Source organism: Anomaloglossus baeobatrachus, chromosome 5 (assembly GCF_048569485.1).
Source record: "Anomaloglossus baeobatrachus isolate aAnoBae1 chromosome 5, aAnoBae1.hap1, whole genome shotgun sequence".
In the NCBI taxonomy this organism is placed as follows: domain Eukaryota; kingdom Metazoa; phylum Chordata; class Amphibia; order Anura; family Aromobatidae; genus Anomaloglossus; species Anomaloglossus baeobatrachus.
Window position 1 is genome coordinate 521,906,084 of NC_134357.1, and position 20,101 is coordinate 521,926,184.

At 45.2% G+C, this 20,101-nt stretch overlaps 1 protein-coding gene across 1 annotated transcript in view; it reads left to right on the plus strand.

Annotated features, from left to right (window-relative positions):
* The window catches only part of LOC142312879 (uncharacterized), a 266,832-nt gene that overhangs the window by 236,106 nt on the left and 10,625 nt on the right, over positions 1-20,101 (plus strand). The window contains exons 38-40 of the mRNA XM_075351863.1: positions 7,530-7,676; positions 7,806-7,985; positions 8,068-8,191. Coding sequence (XP_075207978.1) covers positions 7,530-7,676; positions 7,806-7,985; positions 8,068-8,191 — 451 coding nt within the window. The remainder of the gene's footprint in view (positions 1-7,529; positions 7,677-7,805; positions 7,986-8,067; positions 8,192-20,101) is intronic.

Below are 20,101 nucleotides of genomic sequence, written 5' to 3' on the forward strand. Positions count from 1 at the left end.
TTTTTTTTTTTAAATTATTTCATGAAATTCATGAAATAATTTAAAAAAAAAAGGGCTTCCCTATATTTTTGGTTCCCAGCCGGGTACAAATAGGCAGCTGGAGGTTGGGGGCAGCCCGTACCTGCCTGCTGTACCCGGCTAGCATACAAAAATATGGCGAAGCCCACGTCATTTTTTTTGTTTGGGAGGGCAAAGAAATCCTGCATACAGTCCTGGAAGGAGGATGCTGAGCCTTGTAGTTTGACAGCTGCTGTCTGCTCTCCTGCATACACTATTGGATGGAGGATGCTGAGCCTTGTAGGTCTGCTCCCCCTGACTCTCCCTCAAGCATACAGTCCTGGATGGAGCATGCTGAGCCTTGTAGTTCTGCAGCTGTCTGCTCTTCTGCATACACTAGTGGAGAATGAAGAACACATTGAAGAAGGAAATGACATCAGACCTTTTTTTTTTTGTTCACTGATAAAAAACGCATAAGGACGCAGTGAGCAAAAACGCAGCAAAACGCAGCAAAAAACCGCACCAAATCGCGGCAAAACGCGTGCGTTTTTTGCCGCGTTTTTTCGACGCAGGTGCGTTTTTGTGCGTTTTTAGCGGCCAAAAATGCACAAAAACGCAGCGTCAAAAAAACGCAGTGTGCGCACATAGCCTAAATGTTTCTTTAGATTAGAAGCTCTGGTAGGAGCATTTTTATCTTTGCCTGAATATGCACTTATCTTGGCTTCACAGCATTTGTTTTCGTCTGGATCATTTGTCATACACTGACAGACATAATGTTTTCTATCTTGAGTGATGGTGAAATGTTCAAATACAGCTGATTTAATGTGATGCTTCTTTGACATTCTCAGGTTTTTAATTCTGCATTCACAATCTAAATGATAATTGTTTTTCCTGAAAACAATTGTACAAAATGATTGCCAGATCGTACAACTGATATAGTGGTCAGTAATACGGTTATTATTCCTCATGTACTCACAGTTAACTGATGCAAAGTTTGTTGAAAGGATAATACTTCTTACAGTCTTCCTCTTCTGAGTAGCAGGCAGCTGTGAGATGCTTGGAAGATGCACACCTAGTATGATCTAGTCTAGAGGAGGAGCTTTACTACTAAGAATTTGCAACACATTTTCACTTTCAGTTTCATACATTGTAAGTAGGGGAGTTGGGGCAGCATGAGGTTAACCAAGTATAAGATTAGATAAGGGCAGTGGAGAACAGTGACACACAAGAAGTAAAGCTGGGTTTACACACTGCAACATCGCAAAGGACATCGCTGTAACGTCACCGGTTTTGTGACGTAACAGCGACCTCCCTAAGTCTCTGCTAAGTCGCTGGTGAGCAGTCAAACAGGCAAACCTGGCCAACAACGCAACAGCGATCCGGACCTGCAGAGCGACCTAGCTGGTTGTTGGGGACGTTGATAAGCAGCCTTTTGAAAGGGAAGTTGCTAACAAAGTCGCTGCAAAGTCTTTCACACACTGAAACTTTCCAGCGATGCTTGCTGCACAGCGGGAAACAAAGGACCTAGGAATGGTCCTGAACGATTTGTAACGATTACAACTTCACAGCAGGGGCCGGGTCGCTGATAGGTTTCACACACTGCAACATCGCAAACAACATCGCTATTGCGTCACAAAACCGGTGACGTTACAGCGATGTCGTTTGAGATGTTGCAGTGTGTAAACCCAGCTTAAGAAATGTCTCTATCTCCAGCAGAACTGCTTATCACTGTTGTTCATAGTTTGATAGAACATATATGAGTAACATTTATAAAATTCATTTGAAAGTTCAATTATGAAATATTAATACATTTTTTTTTAAAGCTGGAGTCGGAGTCGGTACATTTCTACCGACTCCGACTCCAACCAAAACTAACTCACACCTTAGGACCAAGAAACATTGAGTGCTTTTTATTTCCACAATGTCTTTTAATGCTTAACTAGTGTCTTTTTCAAGTGAACAAAAATTGCATTGCCATCATTTTATAAAAGGCAACCAATGCCACAGAGTGGTATGGCAAGACCTGCACCACCAGTACTTTGACCAAGTGAAAGTTTAGTCGGCAAACCAGCAGATGATTCGGAACGTACAGTGGAACCTTGCTTAACGAGAACAATCCGTTCTGGGACTGTGCTTGTTAATCAAGTTACTCGTTCAGCAGAGCAAGATTTCACATAGGAAATCATTGCAATGCTGACAATTCGTTCCACAATGTGTTAAATGTCCCATCCTGGTCCCCTATTCTATCATTCCACACATGCACAAACGCACACAAACATGTACAAACACTCACAAACACACACAAACACACAAGCACGCACGCACATGCACATATTATATGCTCACCTTACCATCCGTTCCATCGCCGGTCTCCTGGGACTTGCTGTACTGCGGCGCGGGCCGTGTATCAGGTAATGATAGTAGCTAGGTAACCCAGTAATAACAAACGCCTAAAATATAACTTTTAATGGGGTAGGTTAAAAAAGACCAACACACATAGATGCGCAAAAAGCGCCTCAAAGATGTCACTAACTGTGGTATCCTACATAGACTTGTTGGTAGGAAAAAGTCCTTCACAGAGAGACAATCATTTTATAAACAGCAGCAAACAATCCCTAATAATAAATTGCTGAATAGGGAGTATAAAAAAATGGAACAATCTCACCAGTCTTCAGATTACTGTGAGTAGATGTTCCTCAGTCACCATAAATTGTCGGATTGAAACCACACAGAAAGATCCCCTGGTTCCACCAGGTATTCAAAAGGATCCACTAAAAATAGGTTCCAATATGCAGACATATAGGATTTCTCTCTCAACGCGTTTCATCATATCCTCAGGAGAGTAAGAAATAAGTCCAAAAGATGCTTGGTGTCCCTCACAGGCCTGGCATATCAGCCACTGTATAAACAATGAATATCACCAAATCACCATCAAAGTAAAGCGAACCTTATGTCACATGGCCCAGCTGCAGGCAGCGTACTCACCAGGGTCCGGACACATGGCACATATGGGTGCTGCGCGACCATATCAGTCGCCGGCACTGCTCATTTTAAATGGCAAAGCATTGCCGCTCTGGCGTGTGACGTCACGTCCGCATCACGGGTGCCCGCCCACTTCCTGTGGGCCGCCCCGTGCTGAAGCGCACGCATAGCGTTCGGGACGGAGTCTTGGAACGCAGGCCAACTGCGCAGGCGCAGACACAATTCCTTCACATCATGGAATAATAACGCAGTTTACTTATAAAGCCTGCGGTATCCATCAGAGAGGAATGATAAGATAGCGCTCACTCCAAAAATTGTTGTACAGGGGCACAAATACCTGTCCCATGCACAACATATCCAGGTTAGATACAGCTCTATAACTCCGGTACAGGAAAACATTAATAGTGGGATAAAAAGCAGGGAACAAGGGGGGGCCTCTATCACAAAGGAACATCTGGTCAGAACAAAAGCAACCCGAGAAATCTGGGCCTGATAAGATGAATTGAAAAGACCCACCACCATAGATCTAAAATTGTTAAGCCCTATATATAATAACCTGGACCTACCTATCATGTGGGGGTCGGCACCCTAAAGGACGGTGAGTGGTGCCCCCACTCGGCCGTCGGATGACCCTCCTGATTAAGCCCTAACATTAAGTTACACAAAGGGTGCAAAGGATAGTATCTCATTCAAGCCCAAAGCTCTCACTGTTCTGAGCCAGAAAATCCATTTTGCTTCCTGTTTGAGGATCAGGTTGTCCCAATCCCCTCCTCTTGCAGGTGGTTGTACCAAACTCTTGGCTTTGTAGTAACATAAAGGGCTGTTATAGATGTAGCGGGTGTGTGGCCTGCGGGTCCATAAAAACAGGGAAGCAATTCCACTCCAGTGTCACTGGAAGGGACTATGTTATCAAGCACTTCATTAATTGTAGATCAAAAGGGGTCATATACAAGGCCACGTGTATTTGCCTGAAAGAATATGTGGATAAGACCAAGAGGGAACTTAGACGTAGAGTAGGTGAACATCTTAGAGATATCAGAAAGAAAGTTGATACCCCCTTGGCACGACATGTCAATGAAAAACACAATGGTGACCCTAGTGCAATCTTTTTTCAAGGCATTGATTTGGTACAACCACCTGCAAGAGGAGGGGATTGGGACAACCTGATCCTCAAACAGGAAGCAAAATAGATTTTCTGGCTCAGAACAGTGAGACCTTTGGGCCTGAATGAGATACTATCCTTTGCACCCTTTGTGTAACTTAATGTTAGGGCTTAATCAGGAGGGTCATCCGACGGCCGAGTGGGGGCACCACTCACCGTCCTTTAGGGTGCTGACCCCCACATGATAGGTAGGTCCAGGTTATATATAGGGCTTAACAATTTTAGATCTATGGTGGTGGGTCTTTTCAATTCATCTTATCAGGCCCAGATTTCTCGGGTTGCTTTTGTTCTGACCAGACGTTCCTTTGTGATAGAGGCCCCCCCTTGCTCCCTGCTTTTTATCCCACTATTAATGTTTTCCTGTACCGGAGTTATACAGCTGTATCTAACCTGGATATGTTGTGCATGGGACAGGTATTTGTGCCCCTGTACAACAATTTTTGGAGTGAGCGCTATCTTATCATTCCTCTCTGATGGATACCGCAGGCTTTATAAGTAAACTGCGTTATTATTCCATGATGTGAAGGAATTGTGTCTGCGCCTGCGCAGTTGGCCTGCGTTCCAAGACTCCGTCCCTAACGCTATGCGTGCGCTTCAGCACGGAGCGGCCCACAGGAAGTGGGCGGGCACCCGTGATGCGGACGTGACGTCACACGCCAGAGCGGCAATGCTTTGCCGTTTAAAATGAGCAGTGCCGGTGACTGATATGGTCGCACAGCACCCATATGTGCCATGTGTCCGGACCCTGGTGAGTATGCTGCCTGCAGCTGAGCCATGTGACATAAGGTTCGCTTTACTTTGATGGTGATTTGGTGATATTCATTGTTTATACAGTGGCTGATATGCCGGTCCTGTGAGGGACACCAAGCATCTTTTGGACTTATTTCTTACTCTCCTGAGGATATGATGAAACGCGTTGAGAGAGAAATCCTATATGTCTGCATATTGGAACCTATTTTTAGTGGATCCTTTTGAATACCTGGTGGAACCAGGGGATCTTTCTGTGGTTTCAATCCGACAATTTATGGTGACTGAGGAACATCTACTCACAGTAATCTAAAGACTGGTGAGATTGTTCCATTTTTTTTATACTCCCTATTCAGCAATTTATTATTAGGGATTGTTTGCTGCTGTTTATAAAATGATTGTCTCTCTGTGAAGGACTTTTTCCTACCAACAAGTCTATGTAGGATACCACAGTTAGTGACATCTTTTAGGCGCTTTTTGCGCATCTATGTGTGTTGGTCTTTTTTAACCTACCCCATTAAAAGTTATATTTTAGGCGTTTGTTATTGCTGGGTTACCTAGCTACTATCAATATCATTATTTGTGTATCCCTATCCAGTGGCTTTACGTGTATCAGGTAACCATAACGACGACGGCGGAACTTCCTGCCAGAGCGCTGACGTCAAAGGCAGAGCCGCTTGCCTCTGATTGGCCAGAGCGCTGCCTTTCACAAGCGGTGACAGGAACCAAGAAGTTCCTGCTTCGTTGCTATGGATGCCGATGCCTGGAATGGAGCAGAGCAGAGCGGCGCGGCGCACTACAGGACCCAGGAGGTCGGCGATGAAACGGAAGGTACAGATATTATATGCTCACCTTACCTTCCGTTCCACCGCCGGCCTCATGGTACTTGTAGTTCACCGCGATGTACCCGGGAACTACAAGAACCAGGAGACCGGCGGTGGAACGGAAGGTAAGGTGAGCATAATACTGTATGTGTGTGAGTGCGTGTTTGTTTGCGTGTGTGTTTGTGAGTACATGTGTGTGTTTGTGTGGACTGCAAGTGCGGGTTAGAGTGCGGTGGATGGACGGAACCGGAAGTGTTTGAGGTGAGGATTTCGCTCGTCCAGCAAAGCTTTCTCGTAAAGCGGGTTACAAATTTACAGAAAGCTTTGCTTGTTAAGCGAAATTCTCGTTAAGTGGGTTACTCGTTAAGCGAGGTACCACTGTATACCTGTTTCCTTGATACAAAATCAGGAATGGATACTTGCAGATGTGAATATAAGGAGATTGTACTTTTATTGTATATTGTTGAATATGACAAGCAATAGCAGTGGATGACTATAATGATGGTTATGATGACATAGACATGATACTATACAATGGTGCATCATGGCTACCAGAAAGATGTGCATAATGAGTAGGAGGAGGACAACTTGAGGCTTACACTTATTGATGGCCCCCATGCTTTTACAAATGAGCAGATGATGTCACTTCATGTTCTGATGGAGAGACGTAGTTCCTTGTCCATGCGAGCATCCATTTATTCTTTTTAGCCAATCCCCAACCCGAAACAAAAATTGTTAAAATTTAAAGGGATATGCGAATTTTGGGAAAATTAACTGAAAGCTGATCTGCAGTGGATTAATTGGATCATCTCTATTGATCATCTTTTGCAAAGGTATTAATCTTTGTAACATACTCCATTGTTTTCCTTCCATCTGTCAAAACACAATGCTAAAAATGCTGTTTTAACTTCTTTGTTTACGCTTCTTTATCAGATGCTCTGAGCTGCTGATTTAGCAAGAAAAAAATATAAGCACTCTCCTTGTCATCCCTGAGTAGTTTCTCTCTTCCCCTCTCCATCCTCTCTAAATGAGGCCAACCGTATTTTCGATCCGATTTGGTGAAAAACTGGCATCACATGACCTTTACAAATGAAAGAAAAACTGATGTCTAAATGGCAATCTGTTAGCTCCAAAGTAGCTAACACCACAGCTGCAATAGTCACAAACTTCAGACTTCTTCTATAGCCAGGGTCCTTGTAGAGTGGACAGCTGAGATGTGAGAATCTATCACTGACATCAGATGATATGACATGTGACTATTTAGAGGGAAGGGGAGTGGTACTAAAAGAGCTGCACCTGGGATTAAGGCTCCAAAGGATAGCCAGATAGGAAAGAGTCCTGAACCCCTACAGCACCAAAAGAAGGCAAGTACATTTAAACATCAAATGCAAACCTCTCTACAAAAAGGTGCAATGACCTTCTAGTCTCAGATTCGCCAGAAGTCCCCTTAGAGTGGAGCACACCCATGAGACTTGTAGGGGTTTGTATTTACCTAGTTGTAAAACCAATGGATTAGGAGTTTTATACTATATGATTGGATTGTCCAGCTGTCAAAGAATTAAAATTTTGACTGAATACATGTTTAATCTCCCACCACTTCAGTGCTAATAATCCTGTGGTTTCCTTAAGTATCTGTTTACATCTCTGCAATGACAATATTGGTTGCACTGGTAATACTATGTAAGTGATTTTAGTGTTTTATGCTTCATGATGCCCTACTGAGATGATATGCCATACATGTCCCCTTATTATCTTCAGTAATTGTATTATTACATGGGATCTTTCTGATGTTACATCGTCATCTTCTCCCCATTCAGGTCCCTACAATATTGGATCCTCTCAGATCTTCTATATATAAGAGCTTTCTCCTGATTGACCTGTCAAGGATGGATAGGGACAGAGACAAGATGGTGGAGAGGATATTACCCCTCACCCTAGAGATCCTCTTCCGGCTTACTGGAGAGGTGAGAGATTCTGATGACGTCACATCCCATCAATCTTATCTACGGGAATAACAAATGGAGAGAACGAGACAGGTGAGGACTCTCGAAATGTCTGTAGTGAGCTTTATTAATGTGTCTCTCCATAACCAGGATTACACAGTAGTGAAGAAGACCTCTAGTGAGCACTGTCAGGACCCTGTGTCTGAGGGATGGGGAAGACCCCTGAGCCCAATCACGGGGCCTCCACCTCACCCCCTGATACATGAGGACGCCAATGACCAGAAGATCCTAGAACTCACCTATAAGATGATTGAGCTGCTGACTGGAGAGGTGACACTGCTGGGAATGCTGGGACGTTATACAGTAATAATATGAAGGGATCGGGGGATGATGATATTATTATATGTGTCAGGTTCCTATAAGATGTCAGGATGTTGCCGTCTATTTCTCCATGGAGGAGTGGGAGTATTTAGAAGGACACCAGGATTTGTACAAGGATGTCATGATGAAGGATCCCCAGCCCCTCACATCACCAGGTAATAGACAGAACTAAATACACACGGCCTATAATTATCTGTATGTAAGGAATTAATTCAGTCCCTGGATGTGTTTCCTCTATTCCTATCCAGTAAGAGGACAACACCAGAGAAATGTCCCTGTCCTCTTCTTCCACAGGACTGTAAACAAGAAAATCCCAATGTTCCAAAGGTGTATCAGAAATTTTTGTCCTGGTACAATACGTAAAATCAAAAACAAGCTGTCCTGTTAGTATAAATGTAATGTGTAGGTACATATGTACAAACAAACTAGAATACAATCATATGCATAGGCATCCTGCAGTAAGTAAATAAATAGTAACATAAAAAATATAGTTAACACTGTTTTGATCATAAAAGCCATCCCACTGTGACATTCGGGTCAATCGTTTTTTTCACTATGGGTATTTCTTTTCCAGTGGAGGAGATTTCACTGAGAAAGTGTTGCCCTAATGTAATATGTGTGGTCTAGATTTCAGAAAAGCCCAAATATTAGGACCTTGATGGCCACCTCTTGATATCCATCAAGTCTGCACATTGATGAAATCCATACGCATTTCACAGTGGCATCTATATTAAGTGCATACTCAGTATATTATTATACATTGTACTGCATCATGCTCTGCTCTCAACATTTTTGAATGTTTGCTCAAGCAGTATCGTACAGAAACTTCTCTGATTCTTCATCTGTCATAGCAATGCATGCCACATTACTTCTGCAAGCAAGGTACTAGAGTAGTTGTATGTAACTTATCTATCTTGAGGTGGTAGCTAAAGTTCAGCAGTGGGTGCACTAAATCCCATGCTTTTTTCATGTAACTTCGAAAGTGGAGAAGGGAGTTCAATGCTGGGGTATATTAAACTTGTAGGTGTATCTTTTGTGTATTCTTGCACAGCTTCTACATCTTTACATTATACCATGCCCGCTTTTGGTTGGTAGGTACTGGCTAAATGAAAGCCTCCCTTTAAAATGTATAAAGGACTCCCCTATGGATATGCAAAGCTGGGCAAACTGAGCACTGATTTTGTCTAAGCGGGGCCTAATCTTATGAAAGTGGTCATGATTTCAGTCATCATGGGGTAAGCACTGCTTATTATTAGAAAAGCGTCAAAATTTCTCTTTGAAAAGTGTCCTGGTGATGGCCATGCAGAACTTTGGAGTTTGATATAGGACAGGGGTCTGAAACTCAGCTGGGTGTACGGGCCACATATGGAAAAAAAATCGAGAGGGGCCGCATTATTTGCAGGACAAAATGACATTTTTAATGATTCCATATTTTTTTTCTATACATCTTTGGATCACTTTTTTGAACTTTTTTGCTTGTTTATTAGAACAAACCTGCATCTTTTTGTTTAGTCAAATTTTATATACCGTATTTTTCGCTTTATAAGACGCACTTTTGTTCTTTTGGGGAAAGTAGGGTGTGTGTCTTATAAGCCGAATATACGGGGGGGAGGGGGGTATAATATATATATATATATATATATATGTACACTGCAGGGTCCAGGGGAGGTGGGGGCAGCTCTGGAGCGCAGGTGAACGCTGCGGCGGCAGCGTTTGATCTCCTGCTCCCGCTCATATAATATGCACAGCCGCTGTCCATCTCCTGTGGTGCTGAAATCTCACCGCAGTGATGGGCTGGGGAGCGGTGCATATTATATGTCTCTGCGTCCCCCTGTGATGGCACATGCACCCCCTGTGTTAGATTTGACCCCCAGGCTGCTGCTCATTCTAAAATAAAATAGCTTTACTTACCCCTGCAGCGTTTCTCACCGGTCTCCTGCTTCCACTGTGATCAGGCACGCAGAGATCTCAGTCTGCTGTGCCGATCACATGACCGCACTGAGAACCAGGAAGTGGAGGAACAGAACCACGGAGGGAGACAGGAGGGAGATAAACGCTGGAGGAGGTAAGGAAAGAGTGTTTTATTTTACTATGGGCAGCAGCAGGGGGGTGATATCTAACAAAGGGGGACTTGTGCGATCTATAGGGGCCATGGCAGCACTATGGGGGCGATATCTAACACAGGGGGACTTGTGCAATCTATATAGGGGCCATGGGCAGCACTATGGGGGCGATATCTAACACAGGGGGACTTGTGCAATCTATATAGGGGCCATGGGCAGCACTATGGGGGCGATATCTAACACAGGGGGACTTGTGCGATCTATATAGGAGCCATGGGCAGCACTATGGGGGCGATCTCTAACACAGGGGGATTTGTGCGATCTATATAGGGGCCATGGGCAGCATTATGGGGGCGATATCTAACACAGGGGGACTTGTGCGATCTATATAGGAGCCATGGGCAGCACTATGGGGGCGATATCTAACACAGGGGGACTTGTGCGATCTATATAGGGGCCATGGGCAGCACTATGGGGGCGATCTCTAACACAGGGGGATTTGTGCGATCTATATAGGGGCCATGGGCAGCATTATGGGGGCGATATCTAACACAGGGGGACTTGTCCGATCTATATAGGGGCCATGGGCAGCATTATGGGGGCGATATCTAACACAGGGGGATTTGTGCGATCTATATAGGGGCCATGGGCAGCATTATGGGGGCGATATCTAACACAGGGGGACTTGTGCGATCTATAGGGGCCATGGGCAGCATGGGGGCGCTATCTAACACAGGGGAACGTGTGCAATTCATAGGGGACCATAGGCAGCACAGGGGAACGTGTGCCATCACAAGGGGGCTATATTCAATATAAGGGGGCCATATCCAGATTAAGGGGGCTAATTTTAGGATGGGGGGGCTATGACGGACATATACCCTATATGATTTGTTAGAGGGACACTGGCATTATAAGATGGACCCCATTTAACATTAAAAAAAAAAATTCTCTTTTCCTTCACCAAATTTGGGGGTGCGTCTTATAATCAGGTGCGTCTTTATAAAGCGAAAAATACGGTGTATATATATATATATACATATATATATATATATATATATATATATATATATGTCCAACAATGTAGACCAGCTCACTCCTGTGAATCACCTGGAACCTCAGCTGACCTGGTTAACTCCGTTGTGCCCGGATCAGGATGTAGGAGTCCATCCATACAAATGTGAACAACGGCAAAACAGAGTCCAGCAATAACGTGAGCAATCCAGGATGCTGTTAAAAAATTTTTCTTTCTTTTTGTTCATAGATCAATTAACATACAGTGGTCCAAGCAATTCAGAACAGCATTATCGCAGGAAAGTAGCGCAGATAGGACTACGCGTTTCAGCGGTAAAATCCGCCTTCTTCACGGTCCAGATTCTGAAACTGCTGAAATGCGTAGTCCTATCTGCGCTACTTTCATGCGATAATGCTGTTCTGAATTGCTTGGACCACTGTATTTTAATGGATCTATGAATAAAAAGAAAGAGAATTTTTTTAACAGCATCCTGGATTGCTCACGTTATTGCTGGACTCTGCTTTGCCGTTGTTCATATATTATATATGTACAGTGCCTACAAGTAGTATTCAACCCCCTGCAGATTTAGCAGGTTTCCACATTCGGAATTAACTTGGCATTGTGACAATTGGACTGTAGATCAGCCTGGAAGTGTGAAATGCACTGCAGCAAAAAAGAATGTTATTTCTTTTTTTATTTTTTTTTAAATTGTGAAAAGTTTATTCAGAGGGTCATTTATTATTCAACCCCTCAAACCACCAGAATTCTGTTTGGTTCCCCTAAAGTATTAAGAAGTATTTCAGGCACAAAGAACAATGAGCTTCACATGTTTGGATTAATTATCTCTTTTTCCAGCCTTTTCTGACTAATTAAGACCCTCCCCAAACTTGTGAACAGCACTCATACTTGGTCAACATGGGAAAGACAAAGGAGCATTTCAAGGCCATCAGAGACAAGATCGTGGAGGGTCACAAGGCTGGCAAGGGGTACAAAACCCTTTCCAAGGACTTGGGCCTACCTGTCTCCACTGTTGGGAGCATCATCCGGAAGTGGAAGGCTTATGGAACTACTGTTAGCCTTCCACGGCCTGGACATCCTTTGAAAGTTTCCACCTGTGCCGAGGCCAGGCTTGTCCGAAGAGTCAAGTCTAACCCAAGGACAACAAGGAAGGAGCTCCGGGAAGATCTCATGGCAGTGGGGACATTGGTTTCAGTCAATACCATAAGTAACGTACTGCACCGCAATGGTCTCCGTTCCAGACGAGTCCGTAAGGTACCTTTACTTTCAAAGCGTCATGTCAAGGCTTGTCTACAGTTTACTCATGATCACTTGGAGGACTCTGAGACAGACTGGTTCAAGGTTCTCTGGTCTGATGAGACCAAGATCGAGCTCTTTGGTGCCAACCACACACGTGACGTTTGGAGACTGGATGGCACTGCATACGACCCCAAGAATACCATCCCTACAGTCAAGCATGGTGGTGGCAGCATCATGCTGTGGGGCTGTTTCTCAGCCAAGGGGCCTGGCCATCTGGTCCGCATCCATGGGAAGATGGATAGCATGGCCTACCTGGAGATTTTGGCCAAGAACCTCCACTCCTCCATCAAGGATCTTAAGATGGGTCGTCATTTCATCTTCCAACAAGACAACGACACAAAGCACACAGCCAAGAAAACCAAGGCCTGGTTCAAGAGGGAAAAAATCAAGGTGTTGCAGTGGCCTAGTCAGTCTCCTGACCTTAACCCAATTGAAAACTTGTGGAAGGAGCTCAAGATTAAAGTCCACATGAGACACCCAAAGAACCTAGATAACTTGGAGAAGATCTGCATGGAGGAGTGGGCCAAGATAACTCCAGAGACCTGTGCCGGCCTGTTCAGGTCTTATAAAAGACGATTATTAGCTGTAATTGCAAACAAGAGTTATTCCACAAAATATTAAACCTAGGGGTTGAATAATAATTGACCCACACTTTTATGTTGAAAATTTATTAAAATTTAACTGAGCAACATAACTTGTTGGTTTGTAAGATTTATGCATCTGTTAATAAATCCTGCTCTTGTTTGAAGTTTGCAGGCTCTAACTTATTTGCATCTTATCAAAACTGCTAAATCTGCAGGGGGTTGAATACTACTTGTAGGCACTGTGTATGTATAAATGTGTATATATATATATATATGTGTATATGTGTATATATATATATATATATATATATATATATATATAATATATATAATATATATATATATATATATATATATATATATATATATAAAAAGAGCATTTTTTTTTTAATGGCACAAAAAAAATATTTCATGACCTTGTAATATTGGTTTAAATTTAGCAGCATCATATAGCAACCTTAGCCAACATATTGTAGTAATGTCCCCATCTGTGTGCCCTGTATTAATGTCCCCCATCCTTGTGGTATTGTGCCCTGTAGTATTGTGCTCATCCTTGTAATGTTGTGCCCAGTAGTATTGTGCCCATCCTTGTAGTATTATGTCCAGTAGTATTGTGTCCATCCTTGTGGTATTGTGCCCTGTAGTATTGTGCATATCCTTGTAATATTGTGCCCAGTAGTATTGTGCCCATCCTTGTAGTATTGTGCCCATCCTTGTAATATTGTGCTCTGTAGTATTGTGCCCATCCTTGTAATATTGTGCCCAGTAGTATTGTTCTCATCCTTGTGGTGTTGTGCCCATCCTTGTAATATTGTGCCCATCCATGTAGTATTCTGCCCATCCATGTAGTGTTGTGCCCATCCTTGTAACATTGTGCCCAGTAGTATTCTGGTCATCCTTGTAGTATTGTGCCCATTCTTGTGGTATTTTGCCAGTCCTTGTGGTATTGTGCCCTGTAGTATTGTGCCCATCCTTGTGCCCTGTAGTATTGTGCTCATCCTTGTAATATTGTGTCCATTAGTATTGTGCCCATCCTTGTAATATTGTGCCCATCCTTGTAGTATTGTGCACATCCTTGTAATATTGTGCCCAGTAGTATTGTGCTCATCCTGTAGCATTGTGCCCAGTAGTATTGTGCCCATCCTTGTATTATTGTGCCCAGTAGTATTGTACCCATTCTTGTAGTATTGTGCTTATCCTTGTGGTATTGTGCCCAGTGGTATTGTTCCCATTCTTGTAGTATTGTGCTCATCCTTGTAGTATTGTGCCCAGTAGTATTGTGCTCATCCTTGTGGTATTGTGCCCAGTAGTATTGTGCCCATCCTTGTAGTTTGTGCCCAGTAGTATTGTGCCCATCCTTGTAGTTTGTGCCCAGTAGTATTATGCCCGTCCTTGTAGTATTGTGCCCAGTAGTATTGTACCCATCCTTGCAGTATTGTGCTCAGTAGTATTGTACCCATCCTTGTAGTATTGTGCCCATCCTTGTAGTATTGTGCCCAGTAGTATTTTGCTCATTTTTGTAGTATTGTGCCTACTAGTATTGTACCCATCCTTGTAGTATTGTGCCCTGCAGTATTGTACCCATCCTTGTAGTGTTGTGATCTGCAGTATTGTACCCATCCTTGTAGTATTGTGCCCATACTGCAGTATTGTACCCATCCTTGTAGTATTGTGCCCTGCAGTATTGTACCCATTCTTGTAGTATTGTGCCCATCCTTGTAGTATTGTACTCATCCTTGTGCCCTGCAGTATTGTGCCCTGCAGTATTGTGTCCTGCAGTATTGTGTCCTGCAGTACTGTGCTCATCCTTGTGGTATTGTGGCCATCCTTTTAGTAGTATGCAAAAAAAAAAAAATTCTCCTCACCTTTCCTCCGTTCCCTGTGTGCCCACGATCAGTGTTTGCAGCATTTTGAATGCAGCTGCGTCCAAAATGCTGCAATGTACAGTACAAGCAGAGTGGATGGAATTTCTAAAAATCCCATGCCCACTGTGTTTGTGCGGTTAGCAGTGAAAATTGACTTGCGGTGCGGCTTGCAGAGGCCGCAGCATGTGAATTTATGCTGTGGAGTCGCATGCCCTCCCTAGGGAGAACACCGCGAGGAGACCGCAGCACCGCGAACCCTGATCACGGGTAGCTTCAGTCTTCTAAGGAGGAGACTTGCGGCCCCGCAAGTCAGGACCCGCCGCGTCCAGGACGCAACGGGTCCTGATCGTGGGCACGTACAGTACCTTCTTGTTGCAGCCCATGACGATCGCAGTTCTATGTCCAGGGACCAGCGCCAGCAGGACTTTACTGTAATTGAATCATTTGCGGTGCCGCGTAGAGGAGCTGTCTGCGTTATACCAGTGGCTACCGCCGGCCAATCACATGCAATGAGGTGATATTATACAGCGATGTTATTTCCTTTTCCTTGCATCTGATTGGCGGGCAGCAGCCATGGAAATAGTGCAGACAACTCCTCTGAGCGGCACCATAAATTATTCAATTGTAGTAAAGTCCTGCCGCCGCCGACCCACAGGCATAGAGCTTCGATTGTCACGGGGTCTGCGGGCCGAAACCAGCAGCCTCGGGGGCCGCATGTGTACCGCCCCGCGCTTGGCCGCAGCCGAGCCGCTCGGGTCCGGGCTCGTTCGGTGGGTGGCTCGAGCGCCTCCGGCACCCGGGGGTCATGTCGCTCTGAAGGGAAGCTGGCACTACGTGAAGGAGGGTGATCTTCGGTGGGGAGGTTCACGGCCGGGGCCACCCACGGGTGACGCCACCCACGGGTTGTGGTGAATGAGGACACCACCGCTGCCGGTAACTAGGCTCCCAGGGACGGTGTTGTGCAGTCTGGTGTTGACCCCTCCGTGGGCAGGGGGTGATGGTCCCGGGGCCCGGTGGTCGCGAGGTGCGTGCGTGTTGATGTGTCGCGGTGCGTGGCCCGAGGGCACTGTTGTACTCACTATGACAGATACACCGGAGTCTCTGGTAAACCAAAAGGATGGTGGTCGGTGCCCGCAGCCGGCTGCGCTTGGTCCCCCACCTGGTTCGATGGTTCCCGCCTTTCTCCTGCACCTCGTTTTGTAGAATTTGACTGCCTACGCTTCAGCGACGGTAGTCCGCTCCCCGGCTTTATGTGTGTCGGGGAACCCGTTTGCCCGCAGGTGCTGTCCCGTGGGATCTCTCTGCCTGTGCGGTGGCTTTCTATCCTCCTCAGTGGGTTGTTGCCGTCTTTCGGGTCTTGGGACGGGAAAGGATCTAAGGTCCAGACCTCAATCAGTGAATTCGACGTGGTCCAGTGGCTTCTGGACCTCGTTCTGGGTCTGAGTACCCTTCCTGGTGCTCCGGTTTCCAGTTTGTTCCCCGGCTCAGTACCGGCGGGCCACTACCCTGTATCGGTCCCTTACGGTTCCACCAGCCGTCTTCCCGGCTCCTGCAGGCGGCAACCACCATCTGCCTCCTGACCACAGGGTATCTGGGCTACGACCCAGACCCCTGACAGTTGTTTACTCTTTACTACCATTCTCTTTCACCTCCAAAACTGATCTGTTTGTGTTTTTCCCACCTCAGGCTATCCGAACTCCTCGGTGGGCGTGGCCAACCACCTGGTTCTACCCCCTGGTGTGAACGTCAAGACCTGAGAGGGGTGACTCAGGGTTTTTAGGTTGGCTGCTGTTACCTTGTTAAGGGAATGGGTGTTTGTGCAAGGGCCTACCTGTGACTACCTGGCTAGTCCAGGGCGTCACACATGCAGCCCGCGGGCCGCGTGTTTGAGATCTCTGGTATAGAATATACTCCAGTAGGCTCTAATGCTTGTATTTTTTTGTGTGTGTTTATACCTCATGTTTAATACAAGGCCCCAAATGTCTCCATGTTTGTTACATCTATTTGGGTCCATCTGTGAGGTTTAGAACACATTAGATTAGTCTAATTGAACATATGGTCAATCAAATCAGTTGTAAAAAATGTTTTACCACCCTGATCCCTGTCATATTCAATTGTATCCCTAAGGCCTGTTTCAGACGTCAGTGATTTTGGTACGTATGTGCTTTTTTTTATACGTACCAGAATCACTGACATACGCAGACCCATTATAATCAATGGGTCTGCTCACACATCAGTGATTTTTCACTGACCGTGTCTCCATGCGGCGTACACGCGTGTCCGTGTTTGCCGCATGGAGACATGTTCGTTTTTTCTGGCATCACTGATGTCTCACGGACCACACTATGGTGTGATCCGTGAAACACGCACCAGAAACACACGGACATTGAAAATGAAAATCATTTTATACTCCCCTTCTCCAGCGACGCTCTGTGCAGCCTGTGCTGCCTGCTGCTTCTGAGCCGGCTCATTATTGTCGTGCATATTCATGAATGCACGACACAGCCGACCCGGAAGCAGCTGCAGCGGGGGTCAGCGATGGCCGGATGCTGCAACGCGGGACTCTTCAGCATCACGGACAGCAGGAGCGGGCACAGATGAGTTGATCACTATGTGTAATCACGGACCACGGAGAATGGAGCCCGGATTACACTTAGACATCCCACGTGTGCCGTGAGTCACGGCACATGGAGGGACATGTTCGTGTTTTACACGTCAGTGAAGAATGTCTGTGTTTTTCACTGACGTGTGAAACAGGCCTAATGTAAATATTGTATCACACTAAATTCAGGGACATATTTTTTTCCCCAGGGCTATTCATGTGGGTTGAGACTCAGGGGGTGTTGTAGTGGTTTCCATACAATGCCTCCACAGGGGCTCCTCAGTCAGAAGTGGATGACAAAACAAATTGTCATCCTCAATAGTGGTCTAAGGGTACCTTCACACTTTAGCGATGCAGCAGCGATCCGACCAGCGATCTGACCTGGTCAGGATCGCTGCTGCATCGCTACATGGTCGCTGGTGAGCTGTCAAACAGGCAGATCTCACCAGTGACCAGTGACCAGCCCCCAGCCAGCAGCGACGTGCAAGCGACGCTGCGCTTGCACGGAGCCGGCGTCTGGAAGCTGCGGACACTGGTAACTAAGGTAAACATCGGGTATGGTTACCCGATGTTTACCTTAGTTACCAGCGCACACCGCTTAGCTTAGCGTGTGCAGGGAGCAGGAGCCGGCACTGGCAGCATGAGAGCTGCGGAGGCTGGTAACGAAGGTAAATATTGGGTAACCACCTTGGTTACCCGATGTTTACCTTGGTTACAGCTTACCGCAGGCTGTCAGACGCCGGCTCCTGCTCCCTTCACATTCAGGATTGTTGCTCTCTCGCTGTCACACACAGCGATGTGTGCTTATCAGCGGGAGAGCAACAATAAAAAAACGAACCAGCACTGTGTGTAACGAGCAGCGATCTCACAGCAGGGGCCAGATCGCTGCTCAGTGTCACAAACAGCGAGATCGCTAATGAGGTCACAAAAAACGTGACTCAGCAGCGATCTCAGTAGCGATCTCGCTGTGTGTGAAGTACCCCTAAGCGTTGAAAGCTATCTAAAGATTACTAAATTTGGCAACAAATGTTGGATAAAATTGGAAAGATGTGCATGTACTTAACTCTCAGAGCTAAACTCTTGAGTTTACAAAGGTTTTTTTTTTTTTAAAAGGAGTTTGAGTTGACCAAGATCACCATAGTATCAGAACAGACCAAGCTTTCTGCATATAGTCTTTTTGTCCTGGATGGAGCACGTAACTCTAATCTGCATGGGTTCTCAGCTGGTGGTAATAGGGTTGTCCCCAAGGAAGAGGAATAAAATTCTAATTTCGTTTAAAGTGATGTTCACGCTCACAATCTCCTAGCAATTCTCAAGAGAGTCAGAAGTTGATTGGTGCCCCACCATGTATTCCAATAGGTTGTTCCCCTACATTTAAAGTTAATGGGCCTAGAAGGGGCTAATAATAAGTGTCAATGTTGCTCCGCTCTCGGTACTGCATCCTTCACTGGTCTTCAGCATCAAGTCATGAGCATGGGGCATCATGTTACAGCTGCACCCAATCAACAACCATCACAGTTCATCCAAACAGGAAACCTGTACTAGTTCCCTTTTTAGAAAAATGGGACTGTGTATGAGTGTGGGGACTACTCTGGTTTGAGAGGAAAGTATAATTTCTTTGTTTCCCCCACTTTTGGCTCATTAGTATTACCTTTCCAAATAGGGGACAACTGCATTAATGCTGTCTGACAGGCCCAAGAAGAAACCAACATTTGATACCAGGAATTTGGAGCCCATTGCTTAAACCCTCTGAACGTCTATCCTATTTTTTTAACTATCAAGGGTTTCCACAAATAACAGAGGATTGTCTTGTAATAAGGAAATAGTAAGTCATATATTTTTCAGAGACAGAGGTTTAGGAACATAGCTGGAAATAACACAACTTTCATAAAAAGCACAGATTTCCAGGGCAAATGTGCGTAGGGCTCAAGAACAGTAAAGGATTCTTCAAGAGTTTGAATGTGTTTGGCCACTTCACACTAAATTTGATGGTCCATCATAATCTCTTAACCCCTTCCCGACCCTTGACGTCTCTTTTTTCACCCCATCCGTCCGCGCGTCCTGCAGCCGCTGATCGATGATCCATGTTGCACATCACAGATCACGATCTGTGTGCAATTTTGGTCAGGATTTTTTTTTTCTTTTTCTCCGTTATCCCACATTGCTTTTTCCACCCCATCCGTCTGTGCATTCTGCAGCCGCTGATCGCCGATCCGTGATGCACATACTGATCGCCATTTGTGCGCAGTTTTGGCAGAATTTTTTTTTTTGTTTTTTTCTGACGTCCGTTTAGTATGTTTCTTTTTTATGTTACCAAATTTGATTCTCCTTTCTATTTTCTCTTTTTATTTCTAGTTTTTTTTCTACTCAAAGAAAACAGATACACACACACACACACACACACACGTTACAGTTCGGGGTTCTGTTGTGCCTCGAACCGGTCCAGTCCCGTCATTGACTCCCACATTGGCGTCAGTCAACTCCGCAGCGCTACCTGGCCGTCGCTTAAGGCATTGGTTGGCTAGAGTTTTGTACCCTCCTGAGCCTAAGTGCTCATGCAGCCAAACTGAGCATGTGCGTGATGTCATTGATAACAAGGCGGCCACTAATTGGTCAACAGTG